Source organism: Passer montanus, unplaced genomic scaffold, assembly GCF_014805655.1.
Source record: "Passer montanus isolate IOZ18808 unplaced genomic scaffold, ASM1480565v1 scaffold5, whole genome shotgun sequence".
In the NCBI taxonomy this organism is placed as follows: Eukaryota; Metazoa; Chordata; class Aves; order Passeriformes; family Passeridae; genus Passer; species Passer montanus.
In genome coordinates this window covers 5,282,597-5,302,011 of record NW_024369929.1, presented here as the reverse complement: position 1 = coordinate 5,302,011, position 19,415 = coordinate 5,282,597, and the positions used below count along the sequence as shown (strand labels likewise).

Below are 19,415 nucleotides of genomic sequence, written 5' to 3'. Positions count from 1 at the left end.
GCAATATTTGTCACACTGTGGGGAATCCAGCATGTCCCAGAGCCCCAGGGATACAGCATATATGCTGCCAGCAGCTGCTGGCACAGGTTTCTGAGGAAAGGCACTGTCCTAGGCTTACTGAGGGTCTAAGAAATCAAGAGGTACAGAAGATTTCATGTGGCTGTATATGTGGAAGTCCCAGTTCTCCCAGTTTTTAACATACTCGGTGTCAACCACATGAAATCATACCATTTTATACTCTGAGGTTTCCTTCTTTTTAAAGACAGAGCTTCAGCTAAACAATCTTGTCCACCAACCTATACAACTCCCTGATCACTGAGTACATACATACACACACACGCACACGCTCTCTACACATAACTTGGGGCGGGGAAATGAAAACAAACAACTCCAAAATAAAACAACACTACTAGGAAGTATCATCAGTTCCATAGCTGAGACCAACTAGAACACAAATGAGGTAAAGCAGTCGTCATTCGGAGTTCACCTCTCGGCAAACTGAGGTAGATAGTCAGCAAAAGGGCCAACAGCCTTCCCTTTGCTCCAGTGATGTATTCTTAACCTTCGTCAGAAATCTTCACTCCTTTCACATTTTTTGACCACCGAACATTCAAAATGAGTGAGCTTTAAAAAAAAACAACCCAAAACATAGGAAACAAACCCCCCCAACATTCAACAGAACTATGGATCACCCGCTAGGTCAGCCGGGCTTTCCACAACGAAACTTTGGCTCCCTGTTCATTGTCCTTCGAACAGACACAGGCTGGGAACGCGGCCGGGCTCAGCGGGGCCCGGCGGGGAGGCTCTGCCGCGGCCGGGGGGCAGCGGCCGCGGGCCCCGGGGCCTCCGCGCCCTGAGGGCTCCCCGCGCCCTGAGGGCTCCCCGAGTCCCTGCTGCCCGGAGGGGTGGCTCCCGGCACGGAGGACAGGTGGATCTCGTCGTTGGACTCGTGGGAAAACCTGCCGGAGTCGCCGGTCTCGTGGCTCCCCTCGCTGCTGGCCGAGTGCTCGGTGTCGGCCGCCGCAGCGAAGGGCAGCGCGAAGTTGGGCGGCTGGCCCGGGGAGCCGGGGGGGCCGGCCCGGCCCAGCAGCACGGCGGGGCCCGGCTGGTACAGACACACGAACCTCCTCTGCGGCTGCACAGGAGCACAGAGAAAAGAGCCTCAGAAAAGCTGAGCCATATTTGGAATTTTTACCGCATTTCCTGTCTCATATTCTACCAGAATGCTTCTCTCAGGGTTTTCCTAGAGAAGTTTAAAAATAATCAATCTCAAGTCTTCCTCATACTTTTCTCTTCCTCAGTAGATGAAATAAACCTTCTAAATAAGCATGGCTAATAAAAAATTATTTCACTGGGGAGACAGGAAGAGTATTTTAAAAACACACTTGGTAGAGCTCCCTCCCATCGCCTCATAAGCATTACTCCTTAGGCAACAGCAAAGATTTTTCATACAGAGGCAGCAGAAATAAACAGCTGTTTGTAGAAATGTGTTCAATATGATTTTACAACATGGATATCAAGACTTTCTAATTCTTAAACACACAGGAGCACAATACAAGTTAAAATGCAATGAAGGATGGTTATATGCTCCATAGGTATGAATTTGCATAGTAATGTTCCAGATTTGGTTTAACACTTCAGTTTTAAACTGCTCTTTTTCTCAGCCAAATAACAAATATGTCCAGACCAACAATTTCAGAAGCCAGACTGTTCTATTCAGGTTCTCACTTTTCTCAGTACTTTGGGTATATCATCTAGTTTCCCTTCTTTGTTTCTCTTCAGCCAAAAAAAAAATTTAGCTGCCAGAGTAAGAAAGGATTCTTTATTTTAATATTATTTTTGTTTGTAAATACATATTTAATTTGTGTTTATATTTATACAGAGTCTCTGCAGAAGTAGTTCATGCAATGCAAAGTACACAGAAATCTTTCTGCTCACAGATACAAAGACAAAGGCAAGTAAGCAATCAGTTAATAGCAGAGTTAACAGTGTCTGCCTACTGTCCCTTCTTTGTTTCTCTTCAGCCAAAAAAAAAATTTAGCTGCCAGAGTAAGAAAGGATTCTTTATTTTAATATTATTTTTGTTTGTAAATACATATTTAATTTGTGTTTATATTTATACAGAGTCTCTGCAGAAGTAGTTCATGCAATGCAAAGTACACAGAAATCTTTCTGCTCACAGATACAAAGACAAAGGCAAGTAAGCGATCAGTTAACAGCAGAGTTAACAGTGTCTGCCTACTGTAAAGAGTCACAGTGTCCTGACAACAATATCTGTCAGAAAATAGAATTTCTGTCAGACTTTAGTATGGTGAGGTAGAACACCATCAGCCTTACACAACTGAAACTGTCCAATTAATACTAATACCACTAAATATGTTCTTCCATAAACAGAAAACTATGTATCTTCCTTTGCAAAGAGGATATTACAGTAAAGATTGTGCACCTCTGCCCATTAGAGCAATTACCTCTTCAGTCTTTGCCTTCTTAGCATCTTGGAAGAACAGCCACCTTTTCTTGCCATTAGTCTTTGTGACAGGCCCATAGCTGTTAATAATCAGATCAGATCCTCCCTACAACAGAGGAAAATGCAGACATTTATTTTAATAAAGTAAATTTCTAAGAGACTGAAAATATTTTTATATTCCTACCTATTGGTTTCATACTGAAAATGAAGACAAATGAAGCCTCAGTAGTGAGTCACATTTCGTGGTCTGGTATGCCTCTGCTCAAGACACGTCAAGAGCAGACCCACTAAATCTGGCAGCTTTCTGTCCAACCCAAAGCTGCAGTACTGCAGGCACACAGCAAAATATTCCAGCTCCTGCTCTTGCTCTAGTACTTAGAATGAGGCCATTCCTAGGCAGTGTCTCTGCCTCTGCCAGGTCCATTTCCATGTCTCAGCTCTCACACATCTCCTCAGGGAGCAGCTGCACTCAAGTTTGCAGTGGGAGCAGAAGAAGCCTGAACACAGTAAGTCTGCATGTGAAAGGAAGGCCACTGTGGGGGTGTCACACTGGACTCCTGGACTGAAGGTTCTGCACCTCCACTGGTACTTTCGGCCATCGAGGCTAATTTATAACGTGACTGGGTATGAGTTTATAAACTGCAACAATGGCTTACCAGTAAATATAGGGAAAAACAACACTTTTCTGAACACCTGCTTAGTGCCATAGTTGACTGGACTGTGCACAGGCACTGACTGAGCCAGGTGCTGACAGGAACTCTCCCTTTTCTCCTGGGACCAGCAGAGGCCACCGAGCAGCTCTGAGTCTGTGGAGCCTTTATCCTTTGATGCTGTGCCAGGGCCACACTCTGCAATCTGCAGAGTACAGTTGAAGACAAGTATACTCAACCAGATCTCCAGCTGAACTTGCAGATAAGCCTTGAAAATTTGAGCCTGGATTGCCAACTTTGTGTTTGTCCCATTAATAAAACAGCCTCCTGGAGGTTCATAGGATATATATTTTACTTTTGATAAGGACTCTGATATTATAACAATGAATTCTAAAGAAAGATTTCTGACCTGGGAGTTAGCAAAACTCACAATACCTTAGCATCAATGAAGCTGTTTCCCACTATCATTGGCAATAGGGATTCTTCATTCTCTGCAATTCCTTCAATATTCTTCTCCACCTCATTAGGACTGGCTAATGAGATGCTGGTATGTGACAGCTGGTCAGTGCTTTGCTGCACAGGCTTAGGAGCAGATGCTTTCCTACACAATGTTAAGGAGGAATAAAATTGACCCACAGGAATACAAGAAAAAAAATAAAGGATAAACTTCAAAGCTATTATTAATCAAGTAATCCTGGTATATTCTTGGCATTTACATTTTGTTATATGATACTCCTAACTCACACGGAATTTAAATGTTATTGCTTGTGATAAAAATAACATCTGCTTCCAGTTAATCATACACAGTAGGCTACAAGCTTATGTGCAGACAGGAATTGTCATGATTAGTAATATTACTTGGAGGAAGTAACCACTAATTACATTAAGACCTTTCTACCATACTACACAGACACTATCTCCCAATTCATATTTTTTCCTGCATGTAAGCTAAAAAGCCCTTGTTACTGAAAAACACTTTCAGTGAGTTTTTAAATTTATTATTTCAAGTGACTTATATTTGTTCTGATCCCAAAGTTTTGGGCAGAGTCACTGGGCCAGTTTATAACCTTTAGCAGCTGATGACAGACACAGATGGTGACTTGCACCACTGCAGAGAAACTGCATCATGGATCTGCTTTAAAATCTGCATCATGGTACTCCTTTATGGCAGTTCCTCCTGTCCAGCAGCACCAGGGGGTTAAAGCCTTGCCAGCCAGGTGTGGGCAGGCTGGAGGGTTCAGCAGGAGGAGCAGATGAACAGCAGCATGCTTATCTGACCCAAAACAGGGGCTCAGCTGCAAACACGCCTCATACTGAGTTGTCAAAACACCACCACTGACTCACTCTGTGGGCTCTTCCTCCTTTTCACTGGAGAGGGGGCTCAGGCAGAGTAGGAAGAGCCAACAAAGTGCTTTGTTTACAACACTGGTAGAAACAGGTGAAGAGACAGAGTACTTCAGAGAACTTAGCTCAGACTTTGAGAACAAAAACATACCTGGCTTTACTGCGATAAATTAAGATCAGGATGCAGATAAGGATGCAGGTCAAGGCTATGCAAACCCCAACAACAATGCCAGTCATTGATTTTTGGTCCAGATGGTAATAGTCAGAATAAGCTGTATCAAAAAGGAACACAGAAAGGCTCAGTAAGTAAGAAGAGTTAACCCCTGCTCCCTGTCAGGAAATTAATAGGGTTACAGTTACAACCACAGAGACAAATGCTTCCTTCTAATGAGATTTCCAGGCCTTCTCTGTCATACATTTTTATACTTTTGAAAATAAAACTTGTAGACCAGAGGAGTGTCTGGTCAGTGCAGTCCTGGGAGGGGAGGAAGAGGACAGACCCAGTGCTGCTGGTATCTCAAGCCAGATAAAGGACTAAAAGGAAATGCCTTAGAAGACTGGCTGCAAAGTTACTGATGTAAAATTCAAACCAGTTAGGTATTCCTGTTTCTGAGCAAGAGAACTAGACCAGTTCTGAGTTGAACTGAGATAAAAATTCCAAAATTGTTTCATTTAGAAGAAAATGCTACGCTGTTAGGACTGCCTCACATAAAACAGAATGGTTTACCCAGAAAGTGGTCACAGCTAAAACAAACAGGGATCTTTTCTCCCCAGCACTTGTGACAGAGTAATCAAAACACTGCTCCTGACCTGTGGAATCTCCAGAATCCAAGCGTTTAGGTCTCTGGTTAGACTCTGATGTCTCCTTTGGCAGGACAGCAAATTCCACTGCATTTGAGAAGGGTCCTTCTCCTACTTCATTGGAGGCAGCTATTTTAACCAAGTAGATGTTTCCTGCTACAAGGTTTTCCAGCAAAGCCATGGTCATGGCTCCTAGGAAAAGATAGACAAACAGTTCCAGTTTGACAAAATTTTGGGGAAAGACTCAGATTTAGACATTGGGACCTACACTTTTCCCCAATAGCACCTTAAAAACTTGCTTGAGGATTGTGATCACTTTGATACATTCTACCCTGCATGTACAAGCTACAGAATGAACAATGGACTTGCCTTCTCATCCCTGGTTTCCTTTCTCTGCATTCTGTTTGAACATAGGACACTGTGAAGTGCCAGTATTGTTCAAAACCAAGATCCAAGTATTGGCTGTGGCACACAGCACACCAACCCTAAATCTAGCACAGCTGCATTTCAGTGTGACAGCCTTTATGTTGTGATCACATGTGAGGAGATGCACCCAGCATTAACCAGACTCTCAGGCAGATAAACCAGAACATTAAACCTCTCTCACATGTGCCTCTCCCCCACCTACTGTACCATGAGCGAAAATTGGCATAACAAAAGAATCCCGGTTCAGTTCATCAAATTTCAAGTCTAGTTAAATGAACAGGAAGCTCTGCAGAGTACCTTATACCATGATTTTAAAATAAAATTAAACCCTATTTAGACTTGTGTAGGCTTCCTTGATTACTGTTCATCTAAGCTGTGCTGCTAAGAATATTACAGAAAATGTCTTTTTCGTACGCTAGGGATTCATTTCTTAAAGTCCCTGAAGGCAGGAAAAAAGATTAAGAACACAAATAGGATTCACTAGCATTGTCCTTAGACAGGCAAAACTCCTATCAAAGTCAATGAGAGCTTTGCCTGCTCAGGGACTGCAACTACTGCTTAGAATTCCAATTCATTTCTAAAATGCCTGTGTTTCTTGGTACCACAGAAATATGCTGCTTTTATTTCCCTACAGTGGCAGTTACAGCACTAAATCTATCTCTTTGCTTTCATATAGTCAATTTACTTTCTCAAACTGAAGTCAAAATATTTTAATCAGTTTGAGAAGTCAAAATGTATAGTATCATGGGAGCCTATAAAATATAAGGTTGTTTTGTTGACAGAAAAGATTATACATTTGGCAAAAAGGAAGCTACTTTAAAAGCCTCTTTCAGTTCTTCCACAAAAAAAAAAAAAACATTAGCTGAAAGCATTTGAAGTAAAATGTGAGGTATCTGTAACCAAAGGAGCTGTAATATTTAGCACCAGCAAGGGTGAGAGGTCACATTTCAATATCACAGGCTCCTTGCCACCAGCTCCTTTCCAATCTGCTGCATTGCTAAGGCAAGTGAGCACTTGGTACTGATTTACTGCACACCAAGTGTGCAGGGGCTGTAACTTCTGATCCACTTGAAGAGAGCGAGGGAAGAAGGGGGAGGTGGCTGGAACATAACTCACATCATGAATCAGCACCAAAATGCAGTTATATTTTCTGGTTTTGCCAGGCCTAACACAAACTCAGTCAAATTAGGGGGTGGGTTGGGAGAAAATTTCCTACATAAACTAAAGCCCATGCTAGGACTTTTATAAGTGACAGGGTTGGTTTGTGGTTGTTTGGTTAGGTGTTTTTTTTAATTTTTTTTTTTATTTGAGGGGATTTCTCTGGAGGTATGAGAATGGAATGGAGTCAAGATTTCACAAATCTTCTGCAGAAAAGTTTAGCATCAAGACAAAACAATGCTATTTATTGCATAGGGTTAACTGATCTAATCAGAATAAATGCATTAAAAAATCCAAACCCTGCTTCTACCTAAAATTACCTTTGAAAGGACTGTCACATGGTATGTGCCCAATTTTATCTCTACATGCTAATTTCCTTTTACAGACTTTTTCATCTATACTTTAACTAAGACCATAACAGATTGTCCCAGTGTGTCAAGATGCCTGAATTCCACACCATGCCTCAAACCCCAATATATCTGTCAAAATGCAAAATTTGTGGCTCTAACATTGATGGACACAGTAATACACTGAGATTTATAGCTCTCCATTTGCTCATTGCCTCCAACACTTTCAGTATGGGAACACATGAAAATGTTTACTGTTATTGCCATCCTGCCATCCCAAATCTCTGGTGAAATACTATCAGAGATGCTGTTCAGTTTCACAGGCATGACTGAGCTGAACAATGCATCTGAAAGCAATTCAGCCACTTTGCTGCATGCAGCAAATACAGTGTATCATCAACAGAATGACAAGATTTAGTCTTCAAGTATCAGCTCTCTGTGAATTTATATGTGCTGGGGGTTTTATTGAGTAAAAAATAAAAGTAAATTTGTCCTTTAATATAACAATATCACTGTTTCTTCCAACAATTTAGTTGGACAACTTTATTTAAATTACTGTTTCACTGAACAATTTTAATAGTGAAAACCTGTGGGCTCAAGCTTCCCCTGTAGTTAGACCTGATTGATATTTCAGATTCTTTCACCAATTTAGTTCAATAGTCCTTTTCCTGTTACTCTTCACGGCTGCCCATTTTCTTTGAGGCCAGCCTGACAAACTCCTTTGTGCTGCAGCAGACAAAGTGGCACTGCCACCTTTCAGAGGGGCTGTTGGTCCCTTGCCCTCTCTTCAGCAGCAGCAGGAAGAACAGCAGCTCTGAACTACAACAGCTCACTCTCCATGATGGTGAATGAATTATCCTCTGTGAGAGCATACTCATTACGTTTTTAGAATTATCTCCACAGATGATTTACAGCCTCACTCTCTGCTGACAGCTAAGTTTCCAGCCAGGTAACAAAAGAGAACAACAAAACAGTAACTCTTCCAGGGCAATCCTCTGAAATAGGCTACTCAAGCATATGACTTTACTCTGTAACACTGAGTTTTCCTCTCTGGTTTAAGACATTATTGGAACATTATTTATTCTGAACTACCTCTGTCTATTTTGACTATCAATAGAACAATAAATGCCTATTACTTTTTTCTGGCAACAGTAGAAATCCGTTCTTGATTCAGCTCTTCAAATCCCAGTATTATTCAGAAAAGTGCCTACAAAAATTTATACTATCTCCACATTTAATCACAGAGATGTGACTGCAGTTCACATCAGCATACCCAAGGTACTGTGAGATTAGCTGGGGCTCAGCAGTAGAATAGAGCCAGAGAGTTAAATTGAATTTGCAGAGTGATTTACTGGAAGTAGGAGAAAGTTCATTAAGCAAACTGAGCTAACTGGATTGGCAGTGATCGACAGAAACATATAAACCCACACAGCCACATTTAAACATCTCAGAGACTTCAGATTTGAAAGAGTGCATTTACAAAATGAAACCATCACAATCTTGGTTACAACAAAACTGAGACTGATGTAATCGGATTTACAAGACATTTTGGTTTACATGCACACACTGAGCTCCAAAGCAACACAAGAGAGCCCCTTCTCCCCCCACCTTCTGAATATGAACTTGTTTAATACATCTTCCCATGGCAATAATTCCAAACAAATCGGAACTTTCATGTGAACATTTATATGAATTTATTTCATAATTCATAGTAGTAGTGGAGTCCAAGGTTGCTGAAAGTAACAAAGCATCTTGTAAGTAGCATCAATGTTTATCCAATTCATAGATTCATGATTTTAGTTTACCTTCTCTGTGCAACACTTGCCATTCCCCAGCAATCCAAGACTTCCTGGATGCATAGAGGATAGTGTACCGTGTGACAACTGTATCAGGACCATCAGGTGGCTTCCAGGAAACCAAAGCAGTATTATCCTCTATCAAAGTCACCTTCACTCCTACTGGAGGGCCAGATGGTGCTGTGAGAACAGTAACACAATGCTATTAGGCTAACCCAATTTACATGCAATTAAATTGCTCAGAAAGGAACTGATGTGCAGTCCTAATGGCCACTGCTACATCCCAGACACCACACTGAAACAAGCACACACTGCTCCTCAGAGACACTCTCCTGTTACCTCTGAGCCTGACAATAGCTTAGATTCTGTAAAAGCAAGTTTTGTATTTTTCCCTGATCTCCAGAAAGAAACAGCCTCCCACTTCATTATCGTTCATTATCCTGTGAACAAATACCTCCCAAACATTGCTTTGGTGAGAACATGGAACTGCAGGTGTGGATTTTCCCCTACCAAGCTGACAGTAAATCAAACCAGCAGCTAGGGCAGTAGATGTGTAAGATTCTTACAGTTTCCAAAACTTCTGGGGTTTAAAATATGTTTTCATAAATGCCTATGAATCAGCAACACCTCTTCAATATATACATATTTTAAGGTTTTTATTCAAGTTATTTCTAGTTAGTTGCTGCTAGTAGTGAAAGCATCACACTTTATACAAAAATCAATGCTGATTTAGGGTGGATTTTGAAAAATAATTTCACAGTTCCAAAGCAGGGATTTCACTGCTAGCATTTTTTTATCTCTCACCATGAAGAGCACTATCTGTGTCTCAGAGAAAAAGATTTCCCTCTCCTACACACAGCCTAAAATTAATAAGCACTTTTTCAGGCCATTTGGTTTACAAAATGTTCTTTTTAGAACCATAGGGTCCCTCTCCAGGTTCCTTACCTTCAGGGAGGGTAGTGTGGTAGACTACAGGACTCCAAGGACTGGAGAGCTGGTCCACATGCAGTCGAACTGCAAATTCATACATGGTTTTTGGCTCAAGACCTTGAACTAACATGTGAGTCTCTGACCTGGACAGATGAAGAAATAAAATGTATTAAACAGCAGCAGTTAACTTGAAGATCTCATGTCTCAGTCACATGAGGAGATTCCCACTGTCAATTCCACACAGGACAACCCAGTCCAAGTCCAGACACGGGGCACACCTGTGCTGCCTACCTGGACATGGAAATGCAATTGCACCAGCCCTGGAGCTCTCTGGAGGATGCTGTATCTGCTGTCAGTTGATGTGAGCTCAAGTTTTTTTAAATGTTGTTTGAACAGCTGATGCACAAACAGTATTATTGGGATCACCAGCAGGTATCCCAAATTCAGCTCTTTCCACACTTGTCCATAGGACACTGTGCTTCAAGCTGGAGTAACAAACTGCAACCAGCATCACAACTGACAAGGCACGTGGATCTGCTTCCCAGTTCACACACAGAGGCTATATGGGCAACATTCCTTCCACTTACAGCCTCCCCACCTCATGTTTAGGGGATGAATATGAATGCTCCTCATGATCTGGTAGCAATATTTAGTAATATATTAATTGCAGAATTGATTCTATTAATTATAATACTGCAGTTTACAATTTGATCACATAGTCAATTGTAGACATTTCAATTTACTTGATTCTGGGGCAGAGGGAAATCTTTCATATATGCCAGGGTTAATTCTGGATGATAATACCACATCAAGATTAAATCTCAATTTAAAATGGTCTTACTCTACAGATATTGCTTTATTAAATCTCATTTAGTATTTTCATCTTCTGTACTGCAGGGGCAGTAACCAGTACTTGCAATAGCCTCATCCTATCACAAAGAGCAGCACTCATTGCTATGCTCCACATTGCACACTAAGAACTTTACATGGTGATTATACTGTGTCTAATCATTAAGCTGGGAGTTATACAGCAGCAGATGTGTTCTTGGAAGAGAAATCCATGAATATAAGGATGGAAACTATTTATCCTTTAAGACAGAATTTTTCTTATTTAGAGGCTTGAGTAAACTTTAGTTCTGAGGGAGCTACACACATGGATTCCCTCACCAGCCCCATGACCCTGAGTACAGAGCAAAGTGTTCTGCTCCCACACCACCTGGACAGAGGCTGAACAGCAGCCCAAGGCAGGCTCCCTTCCCTGTTCAGCCATGCTGTGCTTCACACATTGCTTCTCTGCAGAGCAAGCAATCCTACTCAGCTTTCCCCTGGCAGGGTGCCACACACTCAGGAACTTGGCATTCCCACAATGAAATGCTCAACGCCTCAAAAATTCTCATTTTCGGTCTTAAAATCAGACACTAGACTAAGTCCCATCTTTGCCCAGACTACCTATAAAATAGGTATGGTCATTTGTATAGTTGAAAAAGAGCTGAGAATTAAATTCAACCTAGACAGCTAAAAAGACATTAAACAATCAAAGATCTAGCCCAATGACCCAACACACGGATCACTGGGAGAGAACGAAGCTGTTCCATGAATAGATCTTAAAAAACCCCTACCAGTCAATGGGCAAAACACACAGTCTGAGGGAAATAAAAGTTGTTCCTAGTGAAAGAAAATTAGAAGAGAGCAGGAAGAGTAGGAAGTGAGTGGGAAGGACGTGGAACTGGCAATGCAAGAGTCCCCCCAGCTGCACTCACGTCTGCAGGTAGAGAACCAGGGAGGCATTCTGCAGCCCCACGGGGTTGCAGCGCACGGTGTAGTTGATGAGCTGGGCAGAGGTGAAGGCAGGCTTGCCCCAGTGCAGGTAGATGGATGAGGAGGTGTTGGCTTTGGCATAGAGGTGGTGAGGAGGCGGTGGCGGCGGCACCATGCGGTCACGGACAGCTTTTCAAACAAAACAGAGCAGGAGTTAATAACAGCACTGTGTGCAGATGCTGGCTTCATGAACAGGTCTGAACCCACAGTTCAGATACAAATATTCCCTGACCCAGCACTACCTGGTATCCAGACCCAGGAATCTGGTTAAAGCTATTAGAGACCCCTCCTAACCCAATACATGTCCCGCATAATTTCTGCAATCCCACTTGTTTATTCAAAAATGAAGTCAAAACTATCAGCAGAGACAAGAAAAAGAGATAAATCTCTCATAAGATACAGATATATAATGTTAGAGGATGCAGATAGTTCAGCAAGGGAAGGAAATGTGCTTGGGCTGTCTTCTTTCTTCAGCTGTGTTTCATGAACACAGGACTCTGTCTCAGTTGCAGGATGACTAAGGCAGTATTTGTCACTGATATGATCTCTCTTGTTCTCTGTTTTACACAGAATTAATTTATTATTTAAAAGTTAAAAAAACAGAGCTGCTGGGACCCTGAAATTATGATCTCTCTTGTTCTCTGTTTTACACAGAATTAATTATTTAAAAGTTAAAAACACAGAGCTGCTGGGACCCTGAAACACCCCAGCTCTCAATAAATTCTTCATGCATCTACAACACTTACAGACACATCCTGGAGTGCTGACTGTTTGGTCAGCCTGATAACCTTCTTCCATATTGTTATATGCCAGCAGCCTTACGTGATACTTTCTTCTAGGATCTGCAGAAAGAGGAAAGGAATAATTAAGCTCAAGAAAAAAAAGACATTTGGACTTCTACAGATAATGAGGCAAACTGATGCTCCTGAAAGTTTGTTTCAAAACTTGTTTGCTACGAGCAGTGGACTGATGGACAGGCTGGATGCCTGGAAGCCTGTCTTTCTCTCCAGTCCTTCAAATTCCCCCAGTTCTTTTCCCAGAAACAGTCAGTTATCTCCCAGTCTCACTTCCAATAGCCTAAAGCAAAGGTTTGTAACAGAATCAATTGGAGTAGGACAAATACCATATTTCTATTTGTAACAAAGGCACACCTTCACAGCTACAGAGCTAGGTTTAATAGTACATTCAGCATGCTGTTTTCAGACCTTTAATAAAGATTTGTTAAAACAAACAGCAGGAGGTACAGAGACCAACTTTTGTTTCTGGACACACAATTTGCAAGGAAACAGGGCAGTCAAAGCAATGGCAAGACAGCACCCAGCAAAGAAATGGGAAATGTTTTGGTTCCAGGCTCTGAAGGAGATAAATTGTGAAAAAAACAGGGGCAGTCAAAGCAATGGCAAGACAGCACCCAGCAAAGAAATGGGAAATGTTTTGGTTCTGAAGGCTCTGAAGAAGATAAACAGTGAAACAACAGGCATTGTTAATAATGCTTTGACTAGGAAATTCTGCATCAATATGTTTTCTTGAGAGCTGGTTCTGGCAGTCCTAGAGGGTCACCATTCCAAGCTGTAAGGATCTCCCCATTCCCTTTCTCTGCCCACACCTTTGGGTGGCCGCATCTCAGTTTGCTGCTTTTGTTCTGTTGATGACATGCTGGCCTTGATCCAAGTGAAAAATTGCTGCAGAGGAATGAGGGAAAGGCCCTGGAGCTCTCTAAGTGGTGATGGGGATGGGGCACCAGGGATGCTGCTCTGCTTCCTGCAGCTACTCCCCTGCAACTGCATTTGCAACCAGCCCCTTGCACACAACAATGATTTGCAGGGGGGCAGCATTTGCTGCCAATTCATGTGAGCTAAACTTCACCCCAGTACTAAAGCAGGCACTGGGATATTCTCATTTTCTGATGACATGAACCTATTTCTTTTAATTAAGATTTTCAGAAGTTTCAGATGTTATGTAACTTTGTTGATCTTGCTCATGTCTTTTTTCCTTGCTCTAAGATACCATAATATTCCTTTCTCAAAATAAACTCTTTCCTTTCTCCTTTCAGCTGAGATTTGATGTGGCCTCTCATGAAATAAACAGGAACACAAAGTCCTGACATTTCTCAACCAGGAACAGGACTGTTGTTTCCATCAGATCGTTGGCTCCCTCTGCAGTCACTGCACCAGCAACACTATCTGAACAAAATGGTTGGATTCTTCTGTAAAGGTGGCAGAGTAAATTCCTAGTAACGCCCTTTATAAAATCTTTCAGTATTATTTTTCAATAGATACTTTTTGTGCTGTAGTTACCCATACCAGGTGTAAATGAGATATCACCAGGTAGAGTTAACATCTCTATGTATTTTATGGTTTTTTTGAAAGGTCATTTTACCAAAATCCAAATATAGGTGCAAAAGCAAAAGGGCTCCTGTATTTGGATTATTATATTTGAAGTATTTCTTTGATGTGTTTAACCTTGATGGTAGAATAGGCAAGAAGAGGCCATTCCCATGTTTTGAAGACTTTAACATCACAAGCAGACAATGTAAATAATAAAATGTAGAAGAAAATAAAGAAAAAAAAACCCCATGGTTTTTTAAACTAGAGTAAAATTCTGATTTGCTTCGAAGGTTTTTTCCACTTTACAATAGCACTTTTACAACAGATGACATCAGTTGTTCCTAGGCAACAAATACAAATCAGAAAAAAAGGAGATGGATACAAACACACAGAATAATCTTAAGCATGTAATAAACGAAAATATGGAATTCTAATATTGAAAATTCATAAAAATAGTAAGATGTCATATGTAAAAAATAGCAATCTTTTTTTAAAAATAGTCAAAATGCAAGGTGAATTTAAGAACACTAGGCCCAACCAAAAGGTTAAATGATAAAAATGTTTCAAGAGTCCCAAGTGATTTGAATACACCAAAATCACGGATTCCTTGTTGAGGAATATTACAGCATGCATCTCACAAAAGCAAAAACACCTTCCCAGGTCTCAGCCTGCGGCAGGAACACACACATTAGGGCACAACCAGGGATTCAAAACAGAGCCAGAATTTAAACCAGAGATCACCAGGACAGCTTTAACGCCTCGCTGGGACCACGCTCCGGCGGCTGCTGTTAACAAATGCCCTGTGCCAGCCATGCTCAGCACAGCCCGGGATGGGCAGAGCCCGGGGATGGGGCAGAGCCCGGGGCCGGGCAGGGCTGAGCTCCCCGGCGCCGCCCGGAGCCCTCCGGCCGCGGCTCCTGCCCCGCCGCCCGCTGCCCCCGCGCATTTCCGCAGGACACAGCCTGACAGGCACGGCCATCCATCCATCATCCTGCCCAGCACCTTCAAAAACTCCCTGCCCTTTGAAAGTGCTCACCCAGAACTGATCATCTTCGCTGTGAAATGAGGGATAGCCGAGCTCTAGTGCCCTGCTGAGCTGAATGAGGAGCCTGTGAGGTCTGTTTATCCTCACCGCATTTTTTTTTAACTGAATTCCTCATTAACACTTGATTGAGGAGAAAAGGAAGAATAATGGGATGTGGAAGAAAGGGAAAAAAAATCTTACTCCCACAAAAAAATTTTCACATGTCTTTGAAAAAAGCACATTTTTAAATTCTTACTTTATGTATCCTTAACACTTTACATGTAGAAGAAACACAATCTTGAATGCTATTCTTCTTACTCCTGTATAACACAAAAAGTTTCAAGCAGAATTATCTTTATATGGAAAAACCTTTTTAAAAGTGAAGTCTCCCAACTAGTCCACACCATCTGAAAAACAGGGTTATTTCCACTTCATATCATGGTTTAATTGATAGCAGGACCATTTCAAGCCAAAAGCAATGTCAGAATTTTTAAGTTGTCATGCATTAGGGTTGGTTAAACCCTAATGGTTAAACCCATCTGCTGATTTCTAGAACTGAAACAGCATGTGACGACGGAGGAGTATGTGATGTACTGGCCTAGGAATGCCCAATGCTACAGTCACCTAAAAGAATTAAAGGCAGTGTACTGAGCAGCAACAGAAACTGATGTGAAACTTACAGAGTACACACATAAAGGAAAGATCAGATCCAAACACCACCAAGATGCAGATCCACGTTGATAGTTTTCACCATGTACCAAACACAGTAACCAAAGCTTTGCCAAAGCCCTGCCTCAGTTCCAACACTTATTTGCTCATTATTTGTTTTATGAGGTGGTGGGAAATATCTTTCATCTGAAGTAGCCTTCATTTGGAATATTTTTTACAATTTTACATTTCATTTTCAGGCTGATGATATGATTTATTCCTCAGTGGCAATCCCAACACACACCTGGCACAAACACTTTCATCTCACACTTCATCAGCTGGATCAAACACTCAAAGCCAGGCACATCCGTAGAGAGAAAACAAACTTCAGGGGCTTTATCTTTAACCAGCACAGGTATCTTGAGTAGTTTACACATAAATGACATAAATCATTGATAAAAGACTGGGGATAGCATGGCCACCTGGGGACTGACAGTCTCCAATCCAGTGTGTACCATCCGTGCACAGGAGGCTCGGAGGAAACAGCCCTGCTCCTACAGACCCAGGAGGAACACGTCCCTCCACAGAAAATCCCAGCTCTTCAGGAACAAAGCAGGTGCACTGATTTACTCAGCCTGCTCAACATAAATTCAGCTTGAGTAAAAAAAAACACACATCAAGATTTCCTCCTTGCATTTTCAAAATTTCTCTAAATAACTGGTAACAGTGAATTGTTTCAATTAATTCTCTTGCAATTGCCAGCATTTGTGTAGAGGTTGAAGTCTTGTTCCCACTCCTAAGGTGATCAGGAACAATTCAGCCAATTTACCAACTGGCAGAATTTTTTAATGTTAATTTGTTTCTTTTAAATATCATTTGGGGGTTTTTATGCTGTTGGAATTAGATTGTGTTAAAATTGTAACAGCACCTAGAGGTCTTTAATAGGCATTTTTTATTGTTATTACTTAAATCAGCTGGTGGAAAGGATAAAAAATGTACACTGTACAACTCAGGGGGTTGGCATTGATGCTGACAGTAACACACTAAAGCCAATTCATAAATTTTATTACAAGAGCGTCTCTGGATCACACAGAGATTGACTTAAAAGACATCACAGAGGGGATGTGATAGGTTGGAGTAGCTTCACACAGTTCAAGGGATCTGCTGCACACACTTTTTTGTGTAACAAAAACTATCAGCATTAGGAACACATGAATAACACTTCCATCAGAGGCACAAATCTTGCTTCTGGTAACAATATTCCTATAAAATAAAAGTAGGAAGAAGTATCTTATGTCTTCTGTCTATGCCTTCTTTTGATTAGCTTGAAATATCCAAATAGATACTGTCCCAAAAATCACTGGTTTGCAATTTATGTTGGATCAGCCTCATCTTCCCATGGCAGTTGTTGTAGGTAGGGCAGTGCTCCCTGGTGATATTCCTCTGGACCCCCACATCCTGTCATTCACTCTCCCATAAAAATTTGCAGTGAGTCCTGCAGAACCAGCCATGGTAGGTCTTTCAGCAGAGAGACACATGGGGGAGCCTTGCCTTCATTTTGTGAGTCTACGAATGGGTTCTACACCTCAGAGTCAAACTAGAGCAAAGTTAAGTACTGCAAGTATGAGCAAAAAAAATAAGTTGAACTATAATTTAAAACATGGATTGTAACTTGGAAAAGCTTTAAACACTGCAGTAGCTGAATTTCAGTAAGAATTCAGATGACAATGATTTATTGGTGTATTTTACTGCCTTACTCCATCCCTGATATATAATCTTAGAGATTATATTTAGTTTGTCGGAAAGCAGACAGGAAGGTCACAGCAGATACAGATTCTTTAAAAAATTCTACAGTGCACTCAGATGTTCCAACCTGGTTTGGTGACAACTCATTTCATTTCCCAGCATGGAGGGAAAACCACAGCTATTTATCTGTCTGGATGTGAGAAACAGAGAAACTGCAAAAATATCACAAAGAACTGAGACTTGACTGATTAGCAGGTCTGTTGCTCTACTATACTTCATTGGAACATGTACATTTTATTGCACCAGCTTGAAATTATTCAGTATTTACTCCTGCCATCAGCCGTGCTCCTATGTAAATCTTCCATCTCTCTTTCAGGAAGGGGAAAACTTGCAAGTGCAAAACAGCTGCCAGTCAGAAGTATTCATATTCAGATACTCCCATTTTATTTTCCAACACTTAAGATTTTAGTATATTCAAACCATGTCTATTTGTTGGTTAAACATATATTCAACATTCAGAGCCTAGTTTTCAAAGCCTGGGATAGTAGAAATGGTGTGGTAAATATGTACACAGTGGTAGGCAGAGGCAACTCGAGGTTCTCTGCTTTGAAGCCATTCCCAAGTGACAAAGGTGGCATGGGGAGGGAAGGCTCACTCCATCTGGCAGAGCTACAGCTCACGGCAGCCAGGTGGTGTCCTCATGCACTTCCACTGGACACAGCTGGGAAAACGGGAGGCACCAAAGATTAAATGCCTGTGTTTGCACTTAAACCACTAAAAAGAAGAAACGTGCTTCTAATCACTTTGCAGCTGGGGAAGCACTTTATAATGCAGCCACCTTGTTCTTAAATTACCAAGATTGCACAGACTAAACTTTTAGAAAAAGTTACTGAGAAAAATAAAGTAACTTCCACATTCACAGGAAAAAAGCCCTCCATTTTCAATATTGTAATACATTTTTAAAACTTTCTAAGACTAAAGCAGCATGACACTAACAACACAGTCAATGAAAAATCCTAATCAATGTATAGTTCCATCCTCCCTTCTCAAAAGAATACAGAGAAGTACAAATGTCCTGATTGCATATTAACACTGTCTTCAAACCAGTTTATCCCATTCAGATTTTGATAATTTCTATTCATATGATTCTTCTGTCCTAGGTAAATTTACAGTATTAAAGATAAGTATAAAACCTGTAACAGCAAGTTTTTTATAGATTGCACACACGAGGCACACTCTGGGTAACTGCTCATTCAGCTGAAGCTTACATTGAATACAAAATCAGGAGTCCTAAACCACAAGTGCTAAAAAGTGTTTGCTGACATCAACACAGCCAAAATTTTGGCTTTTTGGCAAATGCTTCAGAGAAAGCATCTGTTTACAGGCTACTTAGCCAAGGTTACAAGAGAGTGTAATATTGCAGCCCCTAAAAGCCCTGTCATTGTTTCTTTCAGCTGCTGCATGTTTGTGAAGCTCTGAAGGCCTTGAAAGGAGCCAGAGCAGAGCCAACAGGTCAGGGCTAGATAAAATTAAGAAAGAATCCGAGGTCAGACCATGAAAGAACTTTTTTTTTTTCCACCCCTCCAGAACAGTGAGTCCACCTCCAGCAGCCTTTCATTCAATCCTGGTAAGAAGAGACAGCACCCACAATCTGGATTTTAGACATTTTAAGTCCTCTTTGCAGGGAGGAAAAGATAGGGAAGATGAAAGAAAATGGACATTTTACTATCATTTACTGTTGGAACACACTTTCGTGCCTGTTTTGAACATCCTTGTTCTCAGAAATTTAAAAAGAAAATATTGATAGAAATTAAATTACTGGGGGCTCTTGTTTATAAAATAATTGGTACAGCACTAAATTTCTAGAGAAAAAAAAGGCTTGGTGTCTTGATGTTTTAAGCTGAGTTCAGTGACTAAAAACCTAGAAACAACT

General features: G+C 41.2%; 1 protein-coding gene across 1 annotated transcript in view; it reads right to left on the bottom strand.

Moving 5' to 3' along the window:
- Positions 1-526: 526 nt before the first annotated feature.
- Positions 527-19,415, bottom strand: part of PRTG (protogenin) — a 76,940-nt gene continuing 58,051 nt past the window's right edge. Inside the window, exons 12-20 of the mRNA XM_039723265.1 lie at positions 12,484-12,579; positions 11,680-11,866; positions 9,935-10,062; positions 8,999-9,169; positions 5,272-5,454; positions 4,613-4,733; positions 3,553-3,718; positions 2,469-2,573; positions 527-1,135 (exon numbers count right to left, since the gene is read on the bottom strand). Coding sequence (XP_039579199.1) covers positions 782-1,135; positions 2,469-2,573; positions 3,553-3,718; positions 4,613-4,733; positions 5,272-5,454; positions 8,999-9,169; positions 9,935-10,062; positions 11,680-11,866; positions 12,484-12,579 — 1,511 coding nt within the window. The 3' untranslated portion in view covers positions 527-781. The remainder of the gene's footprint in view (positions 1,136-2,468; positions 2,574-3,552; positions 3,719-4,612; positions 4,734-5,271; positions 5,455-8,998; positions 9,170-9,934; positions 10,063-11,679; positions 11,867-12,483; positions 12,580-19,415) is intronic.